The sequence below is a fragment of the Pocillopora damicornis genome, chromosome 3 (assembly GCF_964200805.1).
Source record: "Pocillopora damicornis chromosome 3, jaPocDami1.2, whole genome shotgun sequence".
NCBI lineage: Eukaryota > Metazoa > Cnidaria > Anthozoa > Scleractinia > Pocilloporidae > Pocillopora > Pocillopora damicornis.
The window spans coordinates 32,089,665-32,110,669 of NC_142672.1; the positions used below are offsets into that span (position 1 = coordinate 32,089,665).

At 38.4% G+C, this 21,005-nt stretch overlaps 2 protein-coding genes across 2 annotated transcripts; both read left to right on the plus strand.

Annotated features, from left to right (window-relative positions):
* The first annotated feature begins 1,878 nt into the window (after positions 1 to 1,878).
* On the plus strand, positions 1,879 to 11,536 carry LOC113666046 (uncharacterized). The gene is made up of 10 exons (XM_027181799.2): positions 1,879 to 2,094; positions 5,144 to 5,430; positions 5,587 to 5,815; positions 6,231 to 6,426; positions 6,674 to 6,886; positions 8,234 to 8,368; positions 8,859 to 8,956; positions 9,212 to 9,323; positions 9,990 to 10,062; positions 10,576 to 11,536. The coding sequence occupies exons 2-10, from the start codon at positions 5,146 to 5,148 to the stop codon at positions 10,729 to 10,731; spliced, it is 1,497 nt and encodes a 498-aa protein (XP_027037600.2). The 5' UTR covers positions 1,879 to 2,094; positions 5,144 to 5,145; the 3' UTR covers positions 10,732 to 11,536.
* Positions 11,537 to 14,359: 2,823 nt separating this feature from the next.
* LOC113666080 (C-reactive protein 1.4) lies at positions 14,360 to 20,649 on the plus strand. The gene is made up of 7 exons (XM_027181842.2): positions 14,360 to 14,581; positions 15,678 to 15,801; positions 16,365 to 16,476; positions 17,068 to 17,305; positions 17,504 to 17,640; positions 19,078 to 19,341; positions 19,666 to 20,649. Exons 3-7 carry the CDS (start codon positions 16,386 to 16,388, stop codon positions 19,920 to 19,922), a joined length of 987 nt encoding a protein of 328 aa, XP_027037643.2. The 5' UTR covers positions 14,360 to 14,581; positions 15,678 to 15,801; positions 16,365 to 16,385; the 3' UTR covers positions 19,923 to 20,649.
* Positions 20,650 to 21,005: the final 356 nt, after the last annotated feature.

Sequence of the window (21,005 nt, forward strand, 5' to 3'; positions counted from 1 at the left end):
AAGAAATGGTCACCAACTAGAGAAGCTGTGAATTATGAAACAAATTCTCCTCATCAGCATCTAAGGTAATGTATAGATATATACAGGGAACAGTATGGAGAATATGCATACTGATGTTAGGGTGGAAAAGGTTAAGAATACCAAACATGGAAACACTTCATTAGCATGAGTGCAAACAACTGAACTGAGTGGGTACAAATCAACCAAGCTGGGTATGAAACGACAGGTTACCCAGAAATTTCAGTAATGTTATGCATTGACCTTGCATGGACACTCAGTCACTGTTTTTCTTTTAACATTAAACCCAACTCCAACCCAGATGTTCAAACAACATGAACATGGTGAATACTTTTGAACTTGAAAAATGAACTTGGAAAATGGAGATCTTTCTGATTTTTATGTTTACAGCGTGTAGCGTGCAAAAGGTTTTGAATAATCATTTGGTGAAATTATTAATTCATAATTAAAAGTGAATTTGGTGGAACTTGTTTTATATAATTCCTTCCTAAACTGGTTTATGGTACATTCCCCAATAAATCAGATACTTGCATGCAGACTGAGTTCATCATGGTTGCCTAATCTGGTGAAACATTAAGACTGTTTCACATTTTTTTAAAAACGAAAGGAACATGGCTCTGTTGCTTTGAAACATTAGTTTGGATGAGCAAATGTTGCAAAAACTGATGTATATTCACAGGTAAACGGCCTGGGAACCACGATGAATGGCTAGGAGAAGGGGAGAGAGGTAAATCTAGAGGAATATTGTCATAAGCAGAAATTTTATTGTGGGTGGAGGGGGTGGAAAAGCTTATCCCCGACTCGCATGATGTCCCTAGGAAGTACTGAAACTCCTCTTGGATGGGATGCCCGTGCATCACAAGTTAACCTGCTCATTTACACCCCTAGGTGGAAGAATGAAATATAATTGTACAGTAGTAGCATAAGAAGACAAGGCGGTGACCCGGCAAGGTCAATCCGGACCTCTCAACGCAGGCTAATGTGCTAACTGTTCCGTCACAGCTTCTCTGGGTAATTTTGTTTTGAAATTTGTTTGCTCGAATGAAAGTATAGGCAAGGATCTTGACCAAACCTCGAGGTTTCAATTGACACTGCAGCCGGCCCGCAAGAACTTATGTCTGGTAACTGACCACTGAGGGAGCTCAATGAATGGGCTAGAAGTTAAAAACCATCCTATCACAGCTGAGAACAATGGTTTTACGTTGAAGAAGATTAGTATTATGCTGTCGAAAGATAGTTTGAGGGTAGGCTTCATCATTAGCACGAGCGTTTCTTCGTCTACTGGAAAGTAAGAGGCCAAGCTTAAGCAACATGAGCTGGCGAGAGGTCTGCAAGGCTTTAACACTCAATATTAGTGCCAGACCCCCAGCAAACCTCTCCCCGACTCGTCTCAAATCTTCCTGGGTCGGAAAACGCCACAACGCTACAAACGCCCGCAGGCTTGTCGAAAGGTAGCGATTGACAGAAATAATTACATCGTAAGGCAAACAGTTGTATTTCAAAGCAAACATCACATTTTGACGAATTTGCGTGACACTATTCACCCGCAATCTGCACTATCTTATCTTCGTTTGAAAGTTGGAAAATTATTTCAAAAGTGGAGATTTTATTGTAAAGATCGTTTTGAGAATCTTATGTTTCTTGTGTGGTCAGGTTAAAAACGGAAGTTTTTGAAAAAGCGTTACATATTATCAGCCCGACCAGTATTTCAATCCTTGGCGCTTTGGTTATGACGGTAGGCAGTCACGTCTATGGTCAACGGACTAGCGTGGATCAGTTAAACTGATAAACGAAAATGCTGGTGCAGGCGAGAACTTTTTAATCTTTGTTACTTAAGACCAAAACGGATCCTTAAAAAATGTGTTTGGAGCTTAAAACGATATAAGAAGAAAGTGACACCCTTCTAAGACATTCCCGGGATGGTGAAATATCATCTAGTTCACATGACACCCAACTCGTAACAGATACTCACTTTGAGCCATCAACACGACTATAACCTTAAGCCTCAGAATACAGTTGTTTTATGTGTTGCCCAAAGGAACAAGAGAGGTAATTCACTTCCTTTCTGTAGAAGAGGTGAGTTCAGTTTGTTTATTGATACAAGAAACGGGCCGTTTCTTATCACTGTACAAGAGACCTAGTGGAACCAATACCAGGTCTAGCTGAAGACAACAATCTGTTTTGTATCAAGAAGTACTTATCAAACTGGACGAAATGCTCGTTTCAAGTCTGTTAAAATGTTACCCAGTTGAAGGGCAAAAGAAAATGAATCATTACCTTGAGGAAATGAAATCACTTTCTCTTTCAATGGGATGAGCGTAATTTGGAGAAATGGTTCATAATTAAAAGCTGCGGCAAATACCTTCAGATATTATACTCATAACAGCTTACAGAACAAACTCGGGGATTAATTACATACCTCAAATAGCTCCAACGAAATCAAAATAGCTTTCAGTTCCGCAGACGTCTGACTTGGCAGAGTTGATGGATATCTGATTCCCTCAGGGCGTTTAACTTTGTCGAGCATGATTAGATCAGATTTACTTAGGTTCGTTACCGCACGTATAATTTGACTGGAAAATTCCAATTCAAGAGGTCCAATTCCAAATCAAGATGAACCAAAAAATGTCCATAAGTGCATGGTTAGGGGTTAAGAATTTTAAATCAGAACGAGAATGCCACTCAAGGAAAAACTAGCGATCTTCGAATTAACAAGCGACATCAGACAACTCAAGAGGGCTACTAAGCGAAGTTTTTCGTCTAGCGAGTTTGTTCGTTTTTCATCCTTGATTTGAAGCTTTTCCTCTGAAGTGTAAAAAACGAAACTCCTTAGCAACTATTGATAAAGTTAGTAATACGCTTGTTCGTGATTAAAGTTCATCAAATGTTTTATGTTTTACTATGGAACACAGTCTTAGGAGTATTATGAATTAAAGTTGTGACAACAAGTGCGATGAAAAAGCTCAGAAGATCCGTATTCTTTAGAAATGTAGGCGGCAATTCCTTAGTGTTTTAATCTCTTGGTCGCTGTGAAGGAGTTGTACAGTATTGAAAGAGCAAGCTCTAACTTACTGAAATAAAAACCAAGAGAAACATTCGTGTAACCCAAATCACTGACCTTATCTTATCTGAAATGAGGATCAGAAGAGTGACCTTGTAAACATCTTTAGGGTTAAACAAACGACAGATAGCCGGTTGCTAATTACCCTCCGCCGTTGGTATCTATCAATAAGGGGCAACATACCTCTTGATTGCTTTCCGTGTCGCGCTAGCACTTGCTTTCGATATTCAAACCGGCTACAGATAAAGATAAATTCTTTGATAGATACAAATTTAAAAAAGGGTTCGCAATGCGTACTTGTGCGGGACTTTAGTCAAGTAAACGTTGATGCAGTGAGATTACCTTCACAATAAATGTAATACATTTTGTCATGTTATAGTGATAAATGTCGAGTAAAGATTCCGTAGAATCCCAAGCTACAGACGAGAAAACGGTTACGGGAGAAACATGTTTGGACTTCTAGTTTCGAGGAAATTAGGTGTGCTTACCATTTGTCAAAATAAACCTGTTGGGATGACTGGTCAATGGTGGTAAGAGTTTTTCCAAAGTCAGCGTCTACTTTTATTCCTTAGCGGAAATATTGGAATCAGTCGCTCGTAGCAGAGTAGAATTTGTTTACGATAAACCTGGATAAACCAGAAAGCAACTGCAAATGTTAGTTAATAGTATTCGTGCTTCCAGCTTAGAACACTTTACGGAAACTATACTTTTGCAAATTAGCTTTTCTGTTTAAACATGAACAGTTAATGTGTAAAATTTTGGCAGGAAGTTCGAAGGCATTAGTTTTTTAACTTGCGAATCTACAGAACCTGGTGCCGTCACGCAACGTATCAACAAATCATAGTTGAAAGAGGGAACCTCAAATTGCTAATCGTAAATCCACAGGATAGTACTGGACTTTGTCATTATGATGTATCTCTCCGTAAAACTTCGGTTGTTGGTAGGAATAAACGGGAGTTGAAAGTAATGAAATCATTCAAGTGTAAATCAGAGACCACGTGACCGAAACTTTGCTTTCGTACACAAATAGATAAATAAATACCGCAGGCCCTGACAAAGTGTAGGGAAATCCCACACAAAAATTACTCGTTAAAAGCAAGGTGAATATCCAACAATTATTCTACGAGTATGAGATGATAAATAACCAACGAGGCGAGTGGCGCCGACTTGATTATAATAATGACATATTCGGCAAGCCTGAGAAAAATAATTGTTTAAGTTAAAGCAAATTTAAAGTGTGCAAGGCGACTTTGTGTTGCTTAAGCTCAGGCCTCAGCGGACGGCAAGAAATACTAGTTACATACGGTGAAATATGTTTGAACCGAATTTATTGTCTTTTTCGGTGGTAGGCCCGTCGCATTTTCTATATTAGTTCTGTTACTTTTTTACTTGTAAGCTCTCGATCAAAACGATTTTTTCCGCCGTTGCTTTACGGCTCGCTTAGTGAAAATTTTTCTTTGACTTCGCAAAAATTCATAGACCATATTTGTCGGAACTAGGTTTTGAGCTTAAAGTAACAAGTTCATAACCTGACTCCGTTCAGCCAATCAAAAGGCTAGAAATTCAAGGGGATCATGGGACAATCGCCACAAAGCCTGAGGCGAATAATTGTTTTAATATAATTGCTCAGACGCTTTTGAATTCCATTGTAAATTCTGTAAGTAAAGAAAGCATTGCGCGCATTTTGTTACTATTGTGTTGATTACTCATATCAAGTTAATTAACAGGTCTATTTGATAAATCAGCAAAAACTTCACAGTTCACTTCTGAGGAATGTTACGCCAAACTCAGTAGCTTCTGTGTTTTTTGCAATTGAATTTTCTTCTATCGTGTCTATTACTTCCTCGGAAACTTTTTCCAAACGCAGGGCAGTCATTTGAATTTTGGCACCCTTGCTAGAATCACCTCGTGCAAAGTGATTATTGCAAGATATGACACAATACTCGACCAATCAGAGCATATGTATCTCAATAATAGCCTGAGCAATTACACTAAATAAGAATAAAACAAAACAAAAACAATCAGAAAATATACACTACCCCCTCTCTTTCTTGTCTGTTCAAGCAATGGCATTAACCGCTGACCAGGTGCTAACAAAAATCGGTAGCTTCGGCCGTTATCAATTGCGTCTGCTAATCTTCGCCAGCATCCTCGGGTGGTTCTGGTTCGCATGGCCGCTGCTTCTGTCAACGTTCATTGCCGCTGAGCCCGGGTGGCGTTGCGTTGCAAACAGCACTGAGTGTCAGATAGGTGCAATTGTGTACCCAGGGGACAACAACTACGATCTGAGGTGTAACATGTCAAGAGGAGCCTGGGAATTTGTTGGCGAGTATACTTCAGTTGTCACACAGGTACAGACATTAGTGAGTGAATAGGCTCTGATTGGAATTCATACTATTCGTTTGATTTTAGGTTTGGTATTCCGATATTAAATGCACTTTGCAACCTTAATCTGACTAGAATTAGAAAATTACTTAAATCTATTAAGTCTCCTTTTTCCTTCACAGTTTGACCTGGTGTGTGACAAAGCGATCTATGGAACTGTGTCTTCCTCTTTGCTCTTCCTTGGCTCTTTGATGGGTAACGCCATAATAAGTACTTTATCGGACAAATTCGGCAGGAGAATCATCATATTCACATCTGGATTTGTTGTTGCACTATTCAGCTTGCTGTCAGCTTTCCCCAACTCCTATTGGCTATTCACTCTTTTTCGTTTCGTTGTTGGTTTTAGTTTAGGTAAGTGTGTGCTATGAAAAAATACGTAGGGATTTCACAGAGCTGCTTATGCGATACACATTTATTTGAAAGTGAATTCTCACTCGGTTCTTAGGGAGCACTATCTTTCATTGTACTGATGACACTCGGCAACTGGTTTTATCTTAAGGTACTTTTGTCCATGTATGTAACGGTAGCTAGAGTTTGATCTTCGAAAATTGTTAAATCTTGTTATAATTCTTTGTTTTTGTGGGTTTGATGTCTGTGTAGATCGAATGTATGTTCGGGAATACTTTATCTCCGCTATAAATATTATTTACTTAATTTAATCCAGCCCTGTTATATTTTTAGCTACGTATTTATTCCGGGGTACTAGTACCCTCTAATCATTATAATCATAGTTAATTATTATTATCTGTACTTTTCTCTTTATCAGGTGGTGGAGTGAGTATCTTCATCTTTATCTCCGAATTTGTGGGTGCTCGACACAGGGCAATAATGGGGACGTCTCTTTGGTATTCTTGGACCCTTTCGTTGATGGGCCTGGCAGGAATTGCGTATCTCATAACAGATTGGAGATTACTGTGTATTGTCACAGGGGCACCAGCAATCCCTCTTGCCTTGGGCTTCTTGTAAGTGCCGACTTTTCAGGGTTCTTTAGCAGCTTACCATAGATGTTCCGCCTAAAGACTTGTAAACTAACCGACTAGACAACGACAAACCATCCAATTAATATTCAGTCAACGTTAACTTGATATTTCCAGCTGAAAATCGTTATGTGATATATGCTTAGATATGGCTGAGTAATTATCTATTTAGTTGCCTTGAAACGATGCTTCCTCTGAGAATCGTACTTATAGCTTCATGTCTTTTTGTCAGGATTTCTCCGGAATCTCTTCGGTGGCTGATTGTGAAAGGAAAGACTGAAAAGGCTGTGGATCTCTGCAAAAGCATTGCCCACGTGAATGGCAAACAGATTTCGAAAGAGGAAATCAAGTTTGAAGTAAAGCACGAAGAAAGAATGGGAGACATTCGGGATTTGTTCGGTTCACGCGACATGGCTATGAAGACACTGATAACGGGTTATTGTTGGTAGGAAGAAGAAATATGTAATCTTAAATAATTTTCAATATCAACAACTTTTTTTTTTCACCACAGTGTAGGAAAATCATGTAACCTCTCAAGAAAATAAATTTAAAGAAATTTTTCCAAGACACAAATGAGCTGTCTTGGTTGATGATGAATCAAAGGCGGCCCAAGGTCCAGCTGTGAGATGATCATCTTGCGAAATAAGAGTCATGGCGAAATTCTGAGAGTTTTGTATAAGAATATTTACGACCGCTCCTAGGAATAAAAAATACAATCAAATTCTCAATAAAAATACCTCACCTTACTTCCACGGTGCATCGCTTGCTATCTGACCGCTTACTTTGTTGATAAGAGCCCATTTTAGCTAGTTATCTATTTCTAGGTTTACTATACGTACATAAGAATAGCCCAAGGCTGCGCACTCCATTTCCGAAAGCCCGATCCGAGAAGCGAGAAATCCAAGCTCAAAATGACCGGGCGGCCACAAATCCAACGCAGTATCCAAGCACGTGTACTTCAGTTTCATTTCAATTCACTACAAACTCAATCTTCCCTGTGAAACCGACGCTACGCCGCAGTTTGCTTCAAAAATTTCCAGTTTAGACATTGCTAACGGCCCGCGTACACAATCACCTTGACACACGACCTCGCCGGGGACAACACCGTAACTTGGCATCCGTGGTTCTAAAACAATTTGTTTATGTCAAATGACGGTGGTGAGGTATATTTATTGAGAGTTTGATTGTATTTATATTCCTAAGAGCCGTCGTAAATATTCCCATACAAACTCTTATGATTTCGCCATGATTCCTATTTCGCAAGATGATCATCTCACAGCTGGAGCTTGGGCCGCCCGTAGATGAATGTATCAATTTCAGACTTGCCTTATTTTAGTTGAAGTGGTTCCTATATGGGATAGTATAAGAAGCGATGTCTTGTCTTGTGGCAAAGTCTCTCTGACTGCCGAAGTCAGGAGTCAACGATTCCTTCAATCATAACTATCCTGCTGCTAATGTCTATAGAGAACGACATTCGTCTCATTTTATACAAGAAACTGCTAGGAAGAAGGGCACAACTACTTCTCAGTGAAATGTAGGTTTCCGTAATTCAAGTGTTAAGCGAACCAAAGTGGCCTCTGACAGCCATAATTTCCGCGGCGGAAAGGAGATTTGTTCCTCCTGAACTAGACAATATTCCATCCCACGAACTTATCCGTTTTCTTCGTAGTTTGCGCTACCTATTTAAACTGCCAAGGGAGAAACGGCATTGCAAGGGTGAAGTTTCTTGCCTTCTGGGTACAAAACAGTGGCCATTTAGGTGACCTTCCTCTGTTTCATTTTGTGTTGCTAGGTTTGTCAATGCCATGGTGTACTATGGCGTATACCTGAGCACACCCACCATTGGTGGCAGCACGCACTTGAACTTCTTCTTGACCAGTGTTATCGAGCTTCCAGCAATCCCGGCAGGCATTTGGATTTATAACAAGTCAGTAACAAATTGCACAAAATCTCGTGATTTGCCATTTACGAAACATGAACAAAAAAAAATTCGTTTAGTTTCTATAAATTTTCCAATTGATAGTATTGTGCTATATTTACTCTTTCATCTTATCAGTCACCGTGCAATCGAATTGATAAATTTATCACCTTTCACAAATCCTCAATATCGACAAAATCTTTTCAGGAAATCAATCGTGGAATTTCTTGTGTTCAAGAAAAGATCACTTTTGTAATAATAATAGTAGTAATGATAATAATAATGATAATAATAACAACCTCCATTATTATACATTATTGCTGTTACTGTGTGTGTGTGTGTGTGTGTGTGTGTGTGTGTGTGGTGATGCATCGTACTCTTATTTTGATCTAAAAGAATAGATGAGGACAAATTGTTCAGATCATGAAACAGTTAGGAGGCAGCTTGTAATGAACGAAGATACTTTACTTAAAGTAAGAGAGAGAACCTCTTCTACTAGGTTTGGTCGTAAAAAGGGCGTCATTGTTCCAATGCTCCTCACTGCTGCCGGTGCTGCGGGCTCTCTTCTCTTTGCAACAGACGACGAGTCCAATAAGGGTTAGTAATAAATAGTTAAGAAAGGAAAATATTGCACCATTGGAGAAAATAGTTAGCTGTTCAGACTACCATTGATATACAAAAATGTCAAGATTTTTTTTATACAGGAGCGAAAACGTACTCTTTACTTGTTGTGTGGAAAATCACCGTGGGATTTCATTATTTAACCTCTCTTAGAATCGCTTTAACAAGGGCAATTTACTTAATATTATTAATGCATGATATTTACAATCATTGCTTTTATCATTTTTGAAGGATATTTTGCCGGTAAAATCATTATGTCGCTGATCTGGTCGAAATTTTGGATAATGATATCTTATGATGGTCTGTATGTGTATTCAGGAGAACTCTTTCCTACAACTGTCAGGTAAGAGTTTTTAGGTCTAATTGCCAACGCCATACATTTTTTTTATCATATTCGGCTAAAGGTTTTGATAGAATCAATGCGAGAAGCTACTTGAACAGAAAATTTGTCTTCAGTTACTCGATGAGGGTCTCAATGCAACATTTACGGCTTAAGGTTAAAATTAGGGCCATTGTGAGGCTAACGTTTAATTTCTTTTCGTTTCGGTTACCAGAAACATTTTTACGGTTAACCTATTTTACGAGTTACAGTTAAAATTTCGAGCCTCTTTACACTTGAATTTTGCCACCATCCAGGTTAAGCGAAGCAAAGCTTCTCAGGGTGAGAGCTAAAGAGTTTTACCTTACTAGTTTATCGAAGTTTTAGCGCCTAATCTTTTCGAACTGCGGGAGTCACGGTGATAGAGTGTCAGAGAGCCAAAACCAAGATGATCACAGCAGCCTATCAGAAAAAAGCACTATTAACCAATCAATGCTTGAGATAAACAAGCAGACTATCCGAAGTGCGGAAAAGCGTGAACTGCCAAGTCACTATTGATTTTAGTTTTACATCGGATTGGTTAAGCGGGTGGTTCGAGTTTTCTGGAACAATCATAGGGTGCTGTGAAATAAGTTCGGAATGCTTGCTCTGTGTTATATCGACACTATCATTATTGATTCTTCACTTCAGAAACATCGCCATGGGAGTGTTTGAAGGTGCAGCTGGGATTGGATCATTCTGTACTCCGTACATCGTATACTCGGTAAGCCGTTGTATTTATACGTGAGTGGTAAAGGCTTTTCTTTCCGTACCAAACGAACCTATCACAAAAATAATCCGACGATTAAAGAATCAGCAGTGCCACGGATGAGTCGTGGTAATGAGATTTGAAAAGCTGACTGTTTGATCATGAGCCCTTCGTCGAAGCAAAGCGTATTAACCTATCGAAAACTAAAATACTGACATTAACTGCGAGAGAAGTAACAGTGGAATAAGATGCGACACTGTGCCATTTAGATCGCAGCACTTATTCTCTTGAAAAATATATATTGTAATAAGCAACATTTTCTTACATGGCTGACGAACAAAGAGAAGGGCCTGAGAAAGAGAAGATTTATACGTTCACGGAGCGCAACTGCACGTTGCACTTGCAAAAATGATTTCTTATTCACGATCGACCTTTATATGTTAGTGTGTAGGATAGGCTTGGGCTTTATATATTACTCTCGACACAAATGAATCTGGATGAAAAGATCAAGTTTCTTGTCTTTTTTAGGAACGTTTTCACCCAATCTTACCTTACGGAATCATGGGATTGAACGCTTTAGTGGCCGGGTTATTCAGCATATTCCTGGACGAGACTCGGTACCAGCCCACATTAGAAACCGTGGAGAAGTCAGAGAAGAAAAAAGTTATCATATATTACCTTTGATACAGCTTTTTTTAAAAAACACACTTGTCTATGAACAGGGGGCAGTGTGGAAGTAAGATTCCGTAATTAGCGGTCAGACAGGAAAAAAATGAATGCGTAAATTAGGATGCCTCTAAAGTTTCTAAAGCTAGAGGGCGTGATATAGCTCAGTATAAACCTCGCGAGAAGGACCTCCTTATTATTGCTGCAGGACACGTGTTGCCTCAAGACAAGTCGCGGAGAGGTTTTCCAGGGGTCTGGCACCAATGATGAGGGATAGACCCCTGGCAGGCATCTCGCAGGCTCGCGTCGCTTAAGGCCTTATACTTTCCTGCGGATGAAGGAACACTTGTACTTATGCGATAATTACGCACACAACGGTAGCTACTCACATTAATGGAACAAATCAACTGGTACAAACAATAAGAGTGAAACATTAATGCAATAAGCAAGCTGTACAATGTACAGTTGTATTAGTATAAATGGATAATTTCTTCTTTAAAGACCTCCACATGTCATCGTTTCGATTTTTGTTGGCTCCTGAACTCTGATCGGTGGATTAGTCTACTTTCTTTTGTTTGTCAGGATATTCAATCTAATTGTGAAGGAAGATGATAATTACCGAAGTTGACGTCGTTACAGGGACTAATTTAAGTTTTCAATTTTTTCTTAATCTCTCCGGGAAAAGAAATCAAATTAACAAATTAAAATGAAATAAATGAATGGATAGATGGATAGATGGATAAACGGATAGACAAAGAAACTAACAGTCATCGATAAATAAACAAATACAAATGAATGAGTAAAAAAAAGGAATCTGCGTAAAGGTTTGGTTGTGTGATTTTGGATCTCTTGTTTAAAAGCACAGTTGGCATTCGATGATTTTGATCGAACCAGAAAAGTTTTGTTCAAAGTTTGCGCCATCAGAGATGCAACACAACTGAGACTAGTTGCCTTACTTCATTGGGTGATTATCCTACGGCTTTATGAAAGGAGATAGACTCCACCGCTGCCGTATCTGTTGAAGCTGATCTTTTTCCTCGGCCCACAGACAGTGCTCAACATGTGCAACGTGTAAGAACTCCTGAAATTTTAAATCAGCTCCTTTGACAAGCTATATGCTAACAATGAGGTATGGGTTCAAGAGAATCAGAGGATATCATTGGCTTGGGAGCTTCTCCGACTTTTGCACCTGTAACTTCATTCAAATGAGAATTAACTCTCTTTAGATGTCATCAACGAACCTTAAAATGGAAGTTATGAATCAATATCAGTATCTGGGCAACTGCCCACCTACCCCTCCCCTCATCCAAAATTAACCCTAACTTGTTATCAATTAACCCTAACTTTTATCAATTGACTGTTGTTGAGTTAGGGGAGGGGTAGGTGGGCAGATACTGATATTGATCCGAAGTTATCAAATTATCATTGCGCTATAAAATTATCACAGAGGACAAAGTAACCAACTCAATCATTTTTCTGTAATATGTACTAATGAAAACTTTTTATTGTTTTTTTAGAGGGCACGGTAACGAATCTTGCAATCTGATTGGTTCTTTACCCGGTCAGTATTTTCCTATCTCTGCCCACGGGCCACGGTAACGCTTTCGTGAGTCGCCGAGTACATCCCAACTTTCGTTGTCATTTTTCATAAATATACCTCGTTTTCCAGCTGGGCAGTATTTTTAAGCAAACACGTCAGTCACTACCTCAAGCCGATAAATAACTTATGGATCCTCCCTTTTCTCTCTATCAAATCACTTTAGTTGAAAGAAAAATATTGGTTTCAGAATGAATTTGTATAAACAGTAGTGTCATTACGTTGGTTGACAAGCGGCCTAAAAACCGTCTGCAATTAATTTTAATCGTTCACAAAAAGTACCCAGAAAGTTGAAAGGTGAGGTATTTGGTTACAGTTAAACTGAACGATGGAACTTTCATTCATTTAATATCTGAATTTTCTCGAGCAATTTGTTCATAGTAAAAAAAAAAGCGAGCGAAGTTTTAATTTAAGTTCTACAACAAATATACGCTCCTGGTGAGTCTTTCCAATTCCGTTCAATTTGGACATTTGTACCTTAAATTGCACGAACAGAAATTGAAGGAATTGAGAAAAGGCTGCATTAAATTCCCTTGTGTCTCGTTGGAGTGTGCCGTTCGAATTTAGTTTTTGTGAAGGAAAGATCAGAGTTAACACGCCATTACAGCAAACAAACGAGCAAACTCTCACAACTTCAAAATAAAAAATTGAATTTACTCACAATTACTTTCCTCGCCGTTTACTTAATGAACAGAGGTAAATCTTCGTACATGAATGAATGGTCGATGAGAGTAAATAATACTTTCCGTTAGATCATTAACTGATTTTTAAGAAAACATTGTCGTGACAGTCCTTGCCAAACTAGTTCTGTTGGTTTTCAAATGTTCCTACGATTTTTTTTTTCTTGCGCGCTCTCTAATTGACAGGTGTCAGATTGTGACAGATACTTGTAAAAATAATGTTTCAAAGTTTGTTTGGAAGCCTTTTAAATCACCTTTATCGTTACGGAAATGAAAATGTTTCGCTGAGGCATCTCTCTTAAATTTGCATCACCTCTATTTTAACTTCCATTTACTCACTCAAAAATTGTTCAGTTTATGGAAGATCTTGCCGTATTTACGGCCATAAGTCATTCGGGTTCTTTCGGAAAGAATTTCGTCAAGTTTAAAAACAATAAATATGTTATTTACCGGCTAAGGGTCGGTCCGTATGGTGAAAAACTGTGACCTCGGTTTTGAAAATGCTGCCCTCGGCCTACGGCCTCGGGCAGTATTTTCAAGACCTCGGTCATAGTTTTTCACCATACGGACCTCCCAGCCGGCAAATAACATATATATATTGAGTGTTAGCACTGTAATAGGCAGTTTCTCTTATTTCAAATTTTACTCCGGGGACAAATCTTTTTTTACCAAATAATCGACAATCGGGGCTTAGGTGGCACTGGAACTCCGAGCAGTTTGATCGAGAACTTCGAAATTTCTTCTTTTCTCAGTTGTTCTGTGCGAGGTGCTAATTTGCATTTAGATATGAAGACATCTTCCTAAGTACTCCTTATCGTCTTTCCAGATTGGATTTTTAATTTTTCACTATTTATGACCTTGTCTTTCATTCCAAAGCAAATAGAATGTCATATGATACTCCAGTCATATATATTTCCGTTACACGACAAGAGAACAATTCTGGGTCACTCTTCCAATAAACATCACTAGGTTTGCAACCAGATTTTATACTGATAATATTGTTTGATGATCGTATGAATTACGATAATTTACCTAACGTAACGCTAGGAGATTTTTGGTTGAGTCGACTTCCTATCGCAGAGGTACTCTTCAAATATTTTAGTTCACTTAAATTTTAATTGGCTAAATTCTAAAAGACGTGGAAAGAAATTGCGTCTAACGGTGATTTTAATGAGAATGCATTGACGCACTAATTAGAAAAGTTTAACAGAAATTATTTACTATTCATTTAAACGGCTTAAAGAGCCATCTGTGTTTGCTTTGTAAGACATATTGTATTGATCTTTTTGCAAAAGAATATTACCAAATTTGACACTATTTACCTTTGGTGCCTCACAGTTTTAATTTAACCGTCATGCTGATTAAAACCGAACGCAGGTTGACCACAATACAGTGGTACTTCAAACAATAATTAGTAGTTTCTGGGGAGGATATACTTGAATCGATAGAGCTTACATTCACGATTCATTCACGCTATTCTAAAAATGGACTTTGGCTTCTCTTAATTTTAAAATGGCATATGTTCCATAGTCAACTGGGAGGCTTAATCGTCAGTTGTGGTTTTACTTGAAAATCAAGACCTTTCCCAAAGGTAAAGCACGTACGTTATATGTTTTTGCTTGTATTTGTCTGTTCACCGTAGAGTGAATTATGATGACAGAATCAGGAGACTTTTACCTTAATTTTGAGAATTGAGGCCTCGTGCCCGATCGTCTTGAAAAGGGTTCGTGTTTAACGCAAGATTGTAAGTTATCGCCCAACACACGATTTAATCTATTTGTTAATGTCCAGCCGACTGCAGTGTCGTTTCTTTCCATCGTTTCCTTTCGCCACAATTATATACCGTTAAAAATTCACCAAAAATAACATTTCATATAAAGAAACGCGTTTTCCTTTTTATTATGTCGTATACCATAAATTTGGAAAAATAACCATTCCGACATAGTTTTCTGCTGATTTCATTCGACTCCACTGAATAACAATTTTTTTTTATTAAAAGAGTGAAGATATCGGGAGACAAAGGAGTCAGTGAGGTCGTCCACCGATGCCTTGTTTGCTTATCGATTCAACAGTATTCGTTGCCTGTTTAGAAAAACTTCATTCATAAATTGAGCATGTCGTCGTCTTACTAAGCCTCGACAACTCTTCGTGTTCTTTCTCTTGCCGTTTTTCTTACGTTTTTATTGCAATACGTTCTTTTAAAATATCTGTCGTCAACTTCGATGTAAAATCTTAGCGTGCGGAATGTATTCAATCATTAATTAAGGTGTCCCTTTTGTGTTGTTGCTGTTTCTCGTCGTCTAATGTTTTTTCACCTGTTAGTTAGCTTCTGTTTCCCATATTACATACTTTCGTTCATTATTCTTTCTTTCGCAATCATTGGCGTCAATTAAACTTTCAGCTAATCGTTTTCGCATGCATTGATTTTTAGTTTTTCGTGCGTATATAAACTTAGTTTTCTCTGTTCAGGGCCTTTTTCTTTTCGGTAGTCGCGCTAGTCGCAGTTCGCTTTCAAGCAGTTCCTTTATTCTTCATTTCGTCTTCGGGCAGTGTTTTTTAGTCAAGCGCAGTTTTGCAGTAATCGTAACAATGTAAGTATTGTCATTTCAAGTTGGCTCAGGGTATTTCTTTCTTATCACCTTCACTTAATCAATTGTTGTAATTTGTATTTATTTATTATTTTTAAGTTTCAACCCACGTCGTTCACCGTCAATAAATCGCCTATTTTATCAGTAATTGTGGTGTTGAGAAGTTACGGTTGCCACAGTCACATTCGATGCTGTTCCTCGTAATCAATGCGTACTATCCAAGGTATGAGAAGAATTTGCTAATACATACATGTAAATAGCGGTTTTAACGCAGACAATTTTTATGACAAAGATATGAGTCTTCGTTGCAAAATGAAGGAGAAACATGGAATGACTTAGCGGTTCTTGGGTAACCTTTTTGTAACTATTTGGTTGATATCTTTGAATCTATATAACCCGTTTTTTGTTTCTCTCGTCGAAATGTACCAGGGTATGTAGTTATCACATAATTAGAGATCGACGTTATTTTCGGAGCTTTTCCATTTAGAGGACGGTAAAAGAGTAATTCGTATCTGTATACCCTTTTTATTTTTCCTTTTCCGTTTCAGTTTAGTGGTGACTTGAATCACAATATCAATTACATTCGTGACATTTGTTCGTTTTTCAAAATAATTTTCCAAAAAAACAATTATGATCGATGTATATTTAATGATCAGTTCACTTACTTTTATCTTTCACACACTTTTGTTTTTATTTTCACACTTATTTACAACATATTCCTTTGACCCCCAAATAGCAAATGCTAATCGAGGCGGGTCAATTACAAATACAATTGGTTTCCCTCAGGTTCAAAGTTTCCAGAGCAGAATGAACGGCCACATGACATCAGTTCTATTTACGATGTTTTTAATGATTGGTCTCAATTATCACCAAGTGACAGCTCTCTCAAGCAGATCAGGTAGAAATGACATGACCAGACGATCAAACTAAGAAACTTAATCTTTGGTAACGTCATAGTTTCGTTGAACTTAGTTGCTAGTCAAGGTAAGGATGTTTTGAAATATTCGCAAAAGGATATACAACGGTACGATGAAAATTACTGGTATTAACTAATGCATATTATTCTGGCCGTAAAATCTTTTTTGTGTGTGGGTGTTTTTTCTTTTTCTCCCAAGATGACTTTTGGCATCAAAAAGGCTTATAGACTGAACTTTCAAAAATTTTTTGCACAGCGCAACGGATGACATTTTGACGTTTTTTCTTCTGGTAAATTACTGAATTGATTCTAATTATCAAATGATTCATAGAGATCTTAAGTTCGTCTCTCACGAGACAAGGGTAGTAATGTCACATTGAGAAGCTTGATATCGGCAAAAACGATTTTGGACTTAACTTAAAAAATTAAGGCAAAATAAGTGCCGTCCACAGCACAGTTGCTATAAGTCGCCCCATGCGCTCTTACTCATAAACTATTTTAATAGGATATTTAAACTGTTTTAATCTAAACTATTAAGATGGGTAAAAAAGTTTTGTGTGTGTGTTTTTACAGAATCATTCGATCTGCACTTTCCACAACATTTGGATGGATACGCTATAGCAGAGCCCAGTTCCCTTCCTGACATGGTGTCATTCACGGTCTGTTTTTGGATCAAGTTATTGCCACACCCTGGATCGGCAGCGCCAACAACTACCTTGTTGTCTTATTCTACTACTGATTACGGAAAGGCTTTTCACTTGGAGACAAAAGGAACTACGATAAATGTTGATATAGATGACCAACGTCACCTGTAAGTTTTTGTTTGTTTGCAGTCAATCATTATTTCACTTCACAGAAGTTATATACATGTTTATGAAACTTAAACACCTTTTAGCCTACAAACGAAAACCAACAAATCGACAAGGGGCAAGAGAAAACTGGAGAAGACTGATACGGTTGCGCAGCAAGTAAATCATTATGTCCTATTTAAGTTCTTCTGTATTTCCAGCTATCTACGACAACCACACGGCAACCTTTACGATAACAGTTGGCAGCACGTCTGCATCATTTGGCACCAAAAACTTCATAAAATTGGGTTCTACTTTGAAGGCACTCATGTCGAAACATCAATGGTTATCAGATTAGGTGAGACGCCCAACAGATTTATACTTACTCGTTTCAGAGTACTATGGTTACTTGATAGAATTGCAAGGCTCCGTATCAAAACCTAGTTTAATTATTTCCTCTACCACTATTAAGATAATACATGAAGTAGTGATTTTTTTTTTATTTTAACCCATGTCAAGCAGATCAGTTAGCAGGTGTTGGAGTGGATGGAAGGGTGGGAGAAACAGGCGTCAAACGAGTTGTGCTATTTGAGGAACTGAGTTTCTTTGACCCGTTATCGCTAAAGTTCATACATACTCCTTAACGGCGAGATTAAAAGTTCAGTTTTCTACGGTGCACATTTCTATTTTAAGAGCTGATGTATCTCATAGTTAGTCTATATGTAATTAAAGTTGTATTTACCCTAGCAAGTATTCTTGTCGAGGAGGAAATGTTCGCTGTGCATCGTTAGCAAGGAAATCTTGTTTGTCGTGCGGTCAAATCATCTGAAGAGAGTAGGTATTGTATTTCCTCAAATAAACGCCTGGGTGCTCATTCAAAATTTCGGCTAAAAGCAGGGGCACTTATTGGAAGAAGAGCGCTTAATCGAGTGGGAGCGTGTATTAAGAAATTATGAACCAACATGGATTCCTTTGTAGTTGAAACTTAAAAAAGTTATAAAGAAAGTGGCAATAAAAACAGGTTTTCCTTTTATCCCTATTATTTAAGAAAGTGAAGGTGGGGCAGGGGGGTGGGGAGTTGTCTGCAGCCTGAACGAAAGTCAACTTTAAAGTCAAGGGACTTGAAAAACACTTGTCAATCAGCCTCTGATGAAGACTTCTGATCTGGTGGTCATTTACCGACAATAGCCTTTTCAGGACTACTCTTATCCAGATGATCAAAAACACGATCGACTATTACTACCGGCTTCAAACCATACAATGGAACCAAAAATTTACGACGACGTTTCATTGAAATAAGTAATTTCTGGAGTAGAATTTCTTTTAAGCACCCCTGCAGTTCCTCTTTTAAAAAAGAGTTTATTTTAATTAATCAGTGCATTTAAAATTTCGTCACATTGAAACTTGTCCTCTAAAAGTCCGCTTGATCGGGATCTTCCATGTTAGTCCTTGGTTTTACGACAAGAGCACTTCCTCAGTGAACCTTATTTCTTTCAAACTGTATTGCACAGGAAAATTGGACTGTTAGCAGTCTGTTTTACTCTCTGCGAGGAGCGAGAAGACACTGACACAAGATAAGATTTGGATGAAGAAATTCTTGTCGACCCAGCCCTTTATCGTCCGCGCCACAATTTTGTGACATCATTCCTCTGCAAGCCAGCAATATCGTGAAAAAAGACAAAAATAGCAAACCCCACCTTTTACAAACACCTATTGAGGTTAACAATATCTGGGGATATTTTCGTTATGTATATTGAGCTGAAATACAATAATTTTGTGGTACATTTACCCTCAGATAAAGGTCTTAAAGGAGGTGGTACAGTAGTGCTTGGTGCTCTGAGGAAGGGGTCTGGTGAGTTCGTTGAACGTTTAAACGGAAGTATGAGTAACCTGAGGATCTGGAGTAGGGAATTGACAGCAGAAGAGATAAAGAAAGTCTATGACAGCTGTGACTTCATCAGAGGAAATGTATTCAATTGGTGTGAAAACGTGGTCGCCCCAATGCTTAGAAAAGGCGTTAAAATTGTGTCACCCTCTACTGCGTGCAGTTCCAGTTTATGTGAGTAGAACTCTGCATTATAGAGCGCTTTTGTATTGAATTTCGCCGTTAATAAAGCCAATAAGACCAAATAAAACTCAAATAGGACAGACGTAACCGACCTAAAGTACAAGAAATGCGAGGAAACAGCTTATAGCTGCTTTCAGTTTCGCATTTGATTAAGAGTACGAAATATGTGGATTGATTCAAGCAAAACAACACCTATGTCGTCCCTAATCGCATTATTGAATGAATAAAAAATCTTGTTTTTCACCGTAAATCTGCAGCCTCTTCTTTTGAGGAGTACATTCTGTGATTTGATTTGATTTCGTTTGTTTCCCCCAGATCGACAATCGATCTTTACGAGACGAGAGAACTTCAAACTCTTGGGACATGTCATTACTCAGAAATCAGTGCGGGACGAATTTACCTGCGGGTTACACTGCTTACGATCTTGCAGTTGTCAATCATTTAACTTGTTTAAACAGGGAGAGGACCACTACTTATGTGAACTGAACAGTGCGAAAGACAAACACCACCAAGCTGATCTTATCTTCACACACGATAAAGACATTACGTATCATACAATGTTGTACGACTAAGGGAGAAGCAATTTGAAGACCTTTGCTCTTTTTCAAGTATAGAGCAGTTTTCCTCGAGTTGTTGGAAAACAAAAGCCATAGTAATAAATAATAATGAGAACAAAGTAAAATGTCACTAGCAGCCGATTGAAACTTATAGTTAAAAAAAAGCTGCCTGAGGCGCCCGCAGGAAGGGGCAAATGATCAAGTCGCGACATGTCTTAGTTTCGCATCTGATTGGTCGTGCTTGCGGTTAATATTCTGGACCATTCAGATAGCAGAGTACAAAAAAAAAAAGCAAGCTTGAGTTACTTTCAACACTAAATTGAAAATCGCTCTAAAAACCATGATTTAGCGAATCAAAGTTCTGAAATTAGGACAATCAAGGGCACATACACAGAGTAATAAGTTCAAAGTTTTGTCAAAATTTTGTGCGTAGCTATATTTGGCCCCAAACAGAATTGAATACTTCGTAGGTTTGTAGCTTTGGTCAACAACCGAGTAAAGCCTTCTGTTTGCTGACAACATGTGCTGAGTTACATTTAAGTCAGCATTAAGACCTTGGTTAACGTTACCGATGTTTGGTGCGTCAATTGCGGCTTAAGGAATAAAAAGACCTAAGAAAAGTAGTAGTTTATGCTCTGTTGGAGATGGCTGCGTCAAGTTACAAGTTTGTAGTTTTGTTGAGAAGTATTAACTGCTAGCCGAACACTTGTTCCGTTTAAATAAACATTGCGATGTCGGAAAACAGTCGCCAAATATATTTATATAAAAAACTATCTTGACGAACAAAACGGGGGTAAGTTTTTGAAGAAATTGTGGTTCTGCGTCGGTGGGGTAGTATGACAAGATAATTTGGTGTTATCGACAGAGTTGATGATGTAAATTGGCCACTGCAACGAGTTTGTAAAGCTGACGTTTCGAGCGTTAGCCATTTGTCAGAGCGAATGCAATGACCGATACCTCGTCCCCAGCCGCGTCCCCACACACTCCCCACGAGAATTAAGCTTTCGATCCCACTGGAACAGAGGTAAATACCACCCCGGAAGCCTAGTAGAAGGAAACACACTTGAAGCAGCCTCACGCACGGGAACACGCACGTCA